Source organism: Ostrea edulis, chromosome 1, assembly GCF_947568905.1.
Source record: "Ostrea edulis chromosome 1, xbOstEdul1.1, whole genome shotgun sequence".
NCBI lineage: Eukaryota > Metazoa > Mollusca > Bivalvia > Ostreida > Ostreidae > Ostrea > Ostrea edulis.
Window position 1 is genome coordinate 88,799,372 of NC_079164.1, and position 10,672 is coordinate 88,810,043.

The 10,672-nt window shown below is 34.6% G+C and overlaps 1 protein-coding gene across 5 annotated transcripts in view; it reads right to left on the reverse strand.

Moving 5' to 3' along the window:
* Positions 1-10,672, reverse strand: part of LOC125675869 (maestro heat-like repeat-containing protein family member 1) — a 93,333-nt gene that overhangs the window by 19,882 nt on the left and 62,779 nt on the right. For all 5 annotated transcript variants that reach the window (XM_056164921.1, XM_056164924.1, XM_056164932.1 and 2 more), the window contains one exon: positions 9,959-10,113. In XM_056164921.1, coding sequence (XP_056020896.1) covers positions 9,959-10,113 — 155 coding nt within the window. The remainder of the gene's footprint in view (positions 1-9,958; positions 10,114-10,672) is intronic.

Below are 10,672 nucleotides of genomic sequence, written 5' to 3' on the forward strand. Positions count from 1 at the left end.
ATACATGCAATGACTTATTAGACATCTACAGGTAGGCTGAAAATAAGAGAAAGACAATACATTTGTCAAAGAGATACAAATTTAATTTTAAATTCCCTACAAGTAAGAATCAACATAGATATCGGAAAAATCACTGAAACATTTTAAAACGATATTTCCCTTTACTAGAATTCTCTGCTTCTACTTGTAAGATTCACAATTTTTTATTCCATTGGCCATTACAATATCCCATCAAAACTTAAATTTGAAAGACATATTTCCATATTGTATTTGAATTTCACTGGATCAAGAGGCACATTCCAAAACTTCTTCACAGCGCTTTTTTATGTTTTCTTTATTATTTAGCATATCCTAATTCTGAATTATTATTTTAACTTTCATGAATAATTTCATTTCACGAAATAGGCGTATTGGGTTCTTTTGGCTGGCCTCATCCAAATATTCGAAAACACAATGCTTTTCAGATCAAAATTTGGCTCCATAACTTTCTCACCCTCCATATCCAGAATATAACACATATTTGCAGCACTTTCACTAAAATCCTTAAATTTTGACTGTGCAATGAAAATGTTCTCCCCATCAGAGGAAGACATGTTGATATGGCTCAGTACTATAGAAAGAGTGAATATAAAGCCTGCAGTAGAAGACTACTTAATTGACACTGTCCAATAAGTGAACAAAAGAAACAGAATTCTACGCAAGACTGATTATATTGTCAGACTATTCAAAATAGCTTTATTCATAATTATCATTGTCAATGGGTTTACCTGAGTCTATCCATTCTTAGAACAAAAGATGTAATGTTTTAAGTAGGATATAAGCCTCAAAATACATCATAATTATTTGTCTCTGGCATTTTATGCTAAGTTTTAATGTGATGCATGCAGTCTTAATGAAGATCACAAGTAATTGATTCCAACATGCAGCTAAGTGAAAAAAATATAAACAAATATGGGGCCTCCTGTGAAGTTTGGATGTTGTTTATGTAAACGACAACTTAGAGGAAAGTTAAAGAGAACAATTTCAACAATGCTTAAGAGGTTACTTGAAGAGATCATGACAAAGGCCAAATATACAACCAGTGTACACTGTCTAAAAGGTACAGTGAACTACAGTTCAGTACGAAAACAAAAGCATATCAAGTGTCTGTTTCTGTCCCATTTGTATTTGCTGGGAAATTTAACCGCAAATGTGCATTCTGCAATCTGACTAAAGTACTTTAGTCATATTGTGCATTCTGTAACTGTAAAATTAGCCTCAGAGTTGTACCAAAAGAGGCGAGAACTGATGCCTTTATTATATTCGATATTTAGTACCAGTAGGTTGTAAATGCTACTCAAAACATTTGTTGGGGGGAAAACTGAATCCAAATTAAAGCATAATAAAACAAGATGTGTTTGTGAAACACAAATGCCCCCGATAATGGCCAATTCCGAAGATGGCCAGGGTCACAAGGGCAAATATCTTGGTACCAGTAGAAAGATCTTGTCAAAAGTGCTCATGTACAATATGAAAGCTCTAATATTTACCAGTTAGAAGTTATGACCAATGTAAAAAAAAAAAATTAAAAGTAGGTCAAATGTCAAGGTCAAAAGGTTCAATGCCCACGGAAAGGTCTTGTCACAAGGAATACTCATGTGAAATATCTAAGCTCTATCACTTAATGTTCAAAAGTTATTAGCAAAGTTAAAGTTTTCAAAAAGTAGGTCAAACTCCAAGGTCATGGGTCAAAAATGTTGGTACCCACGGAAAGGTCTGGTCACAAGGAATACTCATGTGAAATATCAAAGCTCTATCACTTACTGTTCAAAAGTTATTAGCAAGGTTAAAGGGACTGGTTCACGATTTTTGAACAAAATATTTTTTATTTTTTATGTGAAACATTAAGAATATAACTCATTTAATGTTGAAAGCCAACATTTTCACCTTCTGAATGCAAAAATAAAAGCAATATTTTAGCCTTAAATCTGTGTTATGTAAACAAAGACTCTGGGTCTTTTCATGTATACAAACACACCAGTGAAATGTTAAGTTTTGTAATATAAAGCATCTAAATTTTGCATATTCACAAATTTTAACTTTTAGATGACACATTTTACCTGAAGAATGCTTGAAATTTAAAAGATATAATAAACTTAGATCGATAACCATTTCTTTTGAAAATTTCGTAAACAAAAACATACCGCAATCTTTGTTTACAAAACAAACAAGAGGCCCATGGGCCACATCGCTCACCTGAGTCACCTTGGTCCATATCAGAAGACTTTCCATATATATTTGCATGTAAAACCGTAGTCCCTATCATGGCCCCAACCTACCCCTGGAGGCCATGGTTTTTGCAAACTTGAATCTACACTATGTCAGAAAGCTTTCATGTAAATGTGAACTTCTTTGGCCCAATGGTTCTTGAGAAGAAGATTTTTAAAGATTTTTCCTATATATTTGTATGTAAAACTTTGATCCCCCCTTGTGGCCCCATCCTACCCCTGGGGGTCATGATTTGAACAAACTTGAATCTGCACTATATCAGGAAGCTTTCATGTAAATTTCAGCTTTTCTGGCTCAGTGGCTCTCAAGAAGATTTTTAAAAAATTTTCCTATATGTTTGTATGTAAAACTTTGATCACTATTGTGGCCCCATCATACCCCCAAGGGCCATGATTTGAACAAACTTGAATCTGCATTATGTCAGGAAGCTTTCATGTAAATCTCAGCTTTTCTGGCTCAGTGGTTCTTGAGAAGATTTTTTAATGTCCCTACTCTATTTTTACCTTTTCTTGATTATCTCCCCTTGGAAGGTGGCTTGGCCCTTTATGTTAACAATTCAGAATTCCCTTCACGTAAGGATGCTTTGTGCCAACTTTGGTTGAAATTGGCCCAGTGGTTTTTGAGAAAAGTCAAAAATGTTAAAAGTTTACAGACGGACGGACAGATGGCCGTACGCCGGACTACGGGTGATCAGAAAAGCTCACTTGAGCTTTCAGCTCAGGTGAGCTAAAAACATAAAGCTGAATTGTGTCTTCTTCCTAGCTGCTCATGATCAGCTTGATTAATCATATAGACTTTTGAATGGGTCTCAAATTTTGGGAGTAGAGTAGTAACTTAAATCTACATATTTTATTTGTAGTGAATGCTGAACTATCGATATTAATCTTTGTGTTCTGTACAGCATGGTATTGTTCTAATTTGCTCTTTTAAAAATATGTCAATGGTACATGGGGATTATTATATAAAATATGTCAATGGTTCATAGGGATTATTATATAAAATATGTCAATGGTTCATGGGGATTATTATATAAAATATGTCAATGGTTCATGGGGATTATTATATAAAATATGTCAATGGTTCATAGGGATTATTATATAAAATATGTCAATGGTACATGGGGATTATTATATAAAATATGTCAATGGTACATGGGGATTATTATATAAAATTTCAGGATATCTCCTCCTTCTTATGACAAAAGAGATATTGAAGATTTTTTTTTTTTATCATATTGGGCAATCTTCATTACGCTACTGAGTTTTTTTTTTCAATTAAACATCATCATCCTTAAATTGATATAAGCCATGTCAGGTGCACGATATAGAGGAGGGAATAAAGTCTGTCAGATCCCTCTCTCCAAGCTTGATCGAAAATAAAAGAATTTCCCTACTTTTACATGTATGCACTTCCAGTTGCAAAATACCCCCCCCCCCCATTCCCCCATAAAAACTTTGCAATTGCGAATATTTGTCAGTTGTTTCCCCTATTTCACACATAGGTGGTGCAAGACTCGTTTACATCCTTGTTAACTTCCGGTGTACATAAGATTTATAAGAGAGTGTAAGGTTTTTGTTGTGAAAATAGGGAGCGGGGGTAGAATTCCCGAGATATGAAGCTTTTAAAAAAATCAATTGGTTCATTGTCATCAAATGTGACAGCGACAACGATCGTTTTAAGTTCCACTCAGCGTCGTGCGCCATAAACTTCAGTCTTCAGTTCAGTCCGACTTCACAGATATCAGATGACGACTTTGTTGCAAAAAGTATTTACAGGGGATTAAACATTTGCTCTGTAGATCGTAATATTCTGCATGAATGTTTTGTGCTAACCAAGGTCGTCAAAATATGAATGAACGCGATTGCTAATAGCACCCCCCCCCCCCCCCTTCGTCGTCACTCGGTACGACGACACGACTGTAATGGAGGGGTGGCTATAATCAGACTGTAACTGTAAGGCAGTGAATATTCTTAGGTCTTCTTTTCCTATTTGATGACTGGATTGTAAATCAATTTTAACACTTTACTTTCATTGTTAATTTTGTTATAATTCAAAAAGTTGTAAAATATTGTTTGAATTTCAGAGAAAACAAGTCTGAATTCTTCAATAGTCGATACGTATGAAATTAATCAAAATATGGGGTGAAATTGTCAAACTTTCATAACTTATCAAAGTTTGCATTATCATAGTTATGTTGTTATATCATGTTTATCAACTGGCCCACGGAAGTACAGTCCAATACGTCAAAGAAACGAATACCAATCCTAGCCTATTTTAACTGTTGACGCAAACCAGAAGAAAAATGCATCTGAAGAGATTAAGATATTTCTGAATTTTTTAGAAATAAAATTTGAATCATATCTACTTTTATCAAAATTAAATGCAAATTCATAAAGTTATAAAATCCAAGTGAAGTAAATTACAAATTTCACTATCATATATACAATGTTGTGTTTATAATTAAAGCCACACATAGGCCTATTGTTCATTGTGGTTTTTATTTTAAAAAATCATTGCATTACGTTTTTCAATATTCACTTGTAACTTCGATTTCAATCTGAAGTATGAACATTCAAATTGACCTTCAAATTGAAAAGTGGACTACATTTGTTAAGTGATGTATTTTAGTATTAAATCATTCATATCATGAACTGTCATGGTACATATTAACATGATAAATCCTTATACATGAAAGTAAACACGCGTCAAATTACATGTCTGTAGGCCTACATCAGTTTCCTGTAACACCGTGGACAAACGTCATTTGAATACAACCATTCCTATACGCAGGATACAGTCGTGCTTTTCACGCAGAGTACAACCAACTCATAGTATATCAATCATAGTATACAGATGGAGACGTGAATTTAGAAGTTGAAAGCTTGAACTTCCATCTTAAACTTGCAATCCAAATTGTAATATTCAATTAAAATGTAGAAACTCGAAATTTTGAATCATTATTGTACAGCTAGCATATGGGGTAGTAAAATTTATTTGACCTGCCAATTTTTATGCTCTCGCTTGCCCTATGGACTAATGAAAAAGTTAATCGCAAACTGTTTACCTATCGTGACGTCATCACGTAAGTGATATAAGATATAAGTTAAAACACGCAAATAAACTGTTTAATGTGGTATGATATATTATGTACTCTGTATACATGTGCCTTCTCTATTGTGAATTTTATTTCATAAAGAGAAGTTATACATATACATTCACTATTACTACACATTTTAACAGCTTAATAATAGAATTTCAGATATATATGGATATATTTAATAATTGATATTCTTAATCCTCGATCGAGAAGGGGGGGGGGGGGGGTGTCCACATCTTATTGTTTTAAACATAAGCAATTCAACAACTTATAAAGAATTATAATGTATTGTATATTATATATTCAACCTAAACTACTGTTTAAGCATGTAAGCTTCACCACGAAGTAGTTTATAATGAAAAACGTTCAATGTATATTGAATGTCTTTATTTAATAGATGTGATAGAGAAAATTCGGTTACAGCTGAAACTCTCAACGTGCTTTCCTTTCTGCCCAGAGAGTCTTGCAATGCGTTTTCTAAGTTTGTCTCTAAGCGCAGTGAGGTCCTACGAACTGTAATCCGCCATCGTTACTAAATATTCAACAATTTTCTAATCTAAACGTGTCCTTCCGACGCTCTCTTAAACTTGAGGTTAGAAACGCCTTGGACGTTAACGGATCGTGCGCCACCTGTAATCAAGGGCGAGTAATTTGAAGTTTTATTTGCCATTGCATGGGATTGAACCCACTCCACTAAGAAAAATTTCTGATCTGTGCATGTACATATGTAACTGCATGCTCTCTTCCTAACAGTAGCACCAAGCATCTACCACATATTATTCTGCCTTATTTACACTTTGCTTGACACCAGACCTGCATGAAATTAAGACATTAATTTCCAAAATGTCAGGATGTTGATTGTGTACAATCATGTACAGTTACCTGCCAGACATATTCAAGTTATAAAAAGGATGTTTGTGATCTACCTCTTAGAGAAGAAAACAACATGTTTGTAACATATGTGCCAACTTTTAAAAATCCCACGGGGGATTTTGTGTGTGATGACTTTTTATTATTCTAAATTTGCGACATTTTGTCATGAAAATAAATATTTGTCTTTTCTTTGAAAAGATCAATCTAATCATTGTACATGTATCATATATCAACACAAAATCAAGTGTGTTTTATTCTCCATTAACTTCAACAAAACTTAAAATACCCACTTTGAAAAATATGCAGGTATATGTATACATAATTATTTTATTAAAATCAACTATTTAGCAAAAAGTGGAAGAAATAAACCAATATTTCTCCATACATACATATTATTAATACTTAGATTTGCATATTTTACACCATAACGACTGGACTAGATATCAAAATCTGAATTAAAGCACATGCATTTATAGGTATACGACTATAGAGGTGATCTTGCTGTCTGTAATCATGGCAGAGTCTGGTGGAAGAATTCCCAACCAGAAGAGGAGAGTTCCTCGAACAAAACCTTTGCACACATGACACCAGAAAAAAATCATTAAAATATATTTTTTAATTGTAAACTTGCTAATATCAAATTCAACATTAAAATTTAACTGATGCGTATTATGTATCACAAATTCTATTGAATACTTATAGGTGGGCCCCTATGATTTTTTATCACATGTTAACTCCTTTATCCAGTGGATGTCATGCACCCATATTACATACATTTTGATTATTAGACTATGTTTTCCTATGTCGTTTATGGCATAAAAAACACACGTCAATTTTACAAAATGTCAGGAAGCAAAATTCCCACCAATATAGTAACCTAAATGAATAACTGGGGTGGGGTTAACATGTGATAAAAAGAATCTCCCATGGTTTGTGGTTTTACATGATTTATATCCAACTTGTGTGTTTTCTATCCCCTCGCCAAGGCTTGGGGATAGAATACACTAAACTTGTTGAATATAAATCATATCAAACAACAAACCATGGGAGATCCTATATACAAGAGGCATAAAGGCCTTATTGCATGGTCACCTGAGTACTAGTTAAAAGTATCACTACTCCCAAGGGCAATGAAATCTAGAGAAAAAAATTCCTCTTTTGGATATCCAAGTTAAATTCTAATATTCAGCAACAGTATAAAACAAGATTTACGTGTTCTGAAAATTTCAATGCCCTCAAAAGTGCATGCACTGATGAAGGCTTTACATAATATATGTTTTAACATTAAACAATACGACTAATTTGGACCCATCCTAGAGACATGACCCTGGGGTTGCGAAATTCACCATTTTTTGGACATCCTTTTCTGCTATTCCTAATATGCATTTAGAATTTATACGGTATCAGCAACCTTAAGAATTTTTTTAGTCCTTTGAATCATTATAATAATTTTGGCACCACCCTGAAACCAAACCCTTACTCCCTAGGATAATGATCGAAACACAAAAGAACATAGATCTACTCCTAATGAAATTTACAATTTTGGTGAAGGACTACCTACTCCTAAATATCCATTTAGTTTCAATTTAGTATCAACAGCATTAAATCAGATATCATTTATATGTTTTGCACATATACACTATATTTACCAAGTTTGGCCCTACTCTGGAGTCAGAACCTCTACCCCGGGAATCCTGAAAGTTACAATTTCCGTTGAGGCCTTCCTGCTCTATATCATTATGCATTTAGTTTTTCTTCAAGATATGCAGGTGTAGAGAAGAAGATTTTTGAAAATTGGTCAATATTTGGCAGACTTTGCCCCACTCCTATTTTTGGCAGACTTTGCCCCACTTCTAAGGCCCCAGGGGCCAGGAGTCCTGAAATTTACAATATATGTCCTCCTTCTCCCAAGGATGCTACATACCAAATTTGAAAAGAATGGAATGGTAGTCATCAAGAAGTTAAAAAATTCTGTTGTTCACATATAATAACTGACAATTTTGGCTCACCCTGATATCAAAATCTCTACCACTGGGATCATCATATTTACAATTTTGGTAAAGGACTACCAGCATTTTTTTCTAAATATCCGTTTAGTTTCAATTTAGTATCAACAGCACTAAAGAAAATGTTACTTGAGTGTTTTACACATAAACACTATATACCAAGTTTGGCCCTGCCCTGGCGTCAGAACTTCTTCTCTGGGGATCATGAAAATTAAAATTTTGGTAGAGGCCTTCCTGCTCTACATCACTATGCATTTAGTTTTTCTTACACATGTGCAGTTGTAGAGAAGATTTTTTAAAATTGGTCAATTTTGGGCAGTTTTCGCCCCGCCCCTAGGACCCCAGGGATGGAGTTTTGAAATTTACAATTTATGTCCCCCTAGTCCCAAAGATGTTCCATACCAAAGAACAAGGTACGGTTGTATATATAAAAAGGCCCAAAAAATTTCTCTCCATAAAATGTGTCTGGAATTAACCTTAATCAGCGTTTTAAGAAAGTAAAATAAATGCCAGGTATACTATGTCAACAAAATCAGAATGATAGTCCTAAATGGATAGCATTATGACATCATGAATAAGACATTTCCCGCCTTTTTCTCAAAATAAGCCTGAAAACTTTCAAATGTCATACAAATCATTGCTCAGGAAAAGATGTGCGCATTTGTCGAGCAAAATGAAAATGATATATATTGTGTATTATTTTGAGATGAAAAACATGCTTCAATATGAATTTGCTCGACGCATGCGCTGTGTGTTTTCTAAAAGGAAAACCACCTGAATTTGTGGATATTTTCATTGAAAATGGCATTTTTGCAATTTTATGCCAACTTCAAGCTCTCGTCATATGACACAAATCATTTTGCTGATCAAACTGAGTGAATTTTGGGTTTGCTAAACTATTCCTTAATTGAATGCCAGAATTTGAGCTCCATGTGAAATCATCAATATTTTGGGCCAGATGACTGTAGAAACTGTACCTACTTCTTTGAATAGTAGTTATCAAGAAGTTAAAAATGCTCAAATGTTAACGCACGATGATGGACAACAAACCAATTGCAATAGGTCACCCATGTTTACTCAGGTGACCTAATAAAACATCGCTATAGATTCGGATATATAACTGAAAAAATATAATTTGACGTACCTAGTGCATTTCGGATACTGTCAACCACACCGAAAATCGGGAATGTTCGAAAATTTGTTTGGTGGTGTAACTATCGTCGTTGTTGTTCCTGAACGTTTGTGTATTAAAAGAATATGCCACTGGGAAATCCATCTTCCAAATTAATTACCATCAAAACATGCTCCTCATTGTCCAAGATACATCTCGACACAGGTAGATCAGGTAAATTACACCATCCTGATACCACGGACACGGGTAAACAGCAATGGCTGACTATTATCCCTATTTCTGATTGACTATAGTCACAAAGAAATGGCGCGGGATTTCAAATTCGTGTTGGAAATTGGGGTTTGTCATCGTAAATCGGGAAACACTTTCCAAAATCTGGGGGGGGGGGGGGGGGGGGGGGCTTTTGCTTTCCTAATTGGGAAAGTGGGAATCATGCTTACAATCGGGAAAATCCCGCCTAAATCTGGAAAGTTGACATGTATGTTGTAAACTCACTCAATAATGATGTTGCTTATGACTTCAAATTTGTGTGCAGCTGCAGATGTGTTTCAAATACAAAGCTAATATAATGAATGAACACACCTGTCATAAGGCAGTTGGTAGCTGATCAACGTTTTGAGCACCAAGCTCAAGTGATGAGTCGCCAGTGTCCGTATTGAGCGAAGTGTCCCTGTGCGGGTCTGTGGGAAATCGATGGTGGCCAACTTACTGTGAAGGGAGGTAACTATGTTTTCCACCTACAGTGAATATGGACAAAATCAGTAAAAAATCAGTAAGTAAACTTAAAGCATAATTCTCACATTCAAAAATTGATTTATGAATCATTTAAACACTATGTATAGTTACACATTCATTATGACACTTTTGACAGTGTAAACTAGATTGGTGAAATGTCACTAGACCGAGGATTAAACTCTGTTACTCATCACTGCCTGTGCTATTACTGCAAACTATGAACACACCCAGACTTCCCCGAAACCCGCTATATCAGGGACAAGCATTCATAATATCAGGAACAAGCATTCATAACATCTGGAGACAAGCATTCATAATCAAGAAAAATTACATAAGAACATTGAATGACATCTACATGATTTTATAAGGAAAATTTTTGACACTGTCATAAGACATTTCTCAAGATAGAGATGATATTATCATGCAGCAATAGCAAAGCTAGTACCTCATCAAATAGTAAAAAGTCATCATAGGGGTACCCAAAACATTACAGAAGCATTTCCGTATTATACCATATTATAAAGTCATCAGGAGTACCCAAAACATTACAGAAGCATTTCC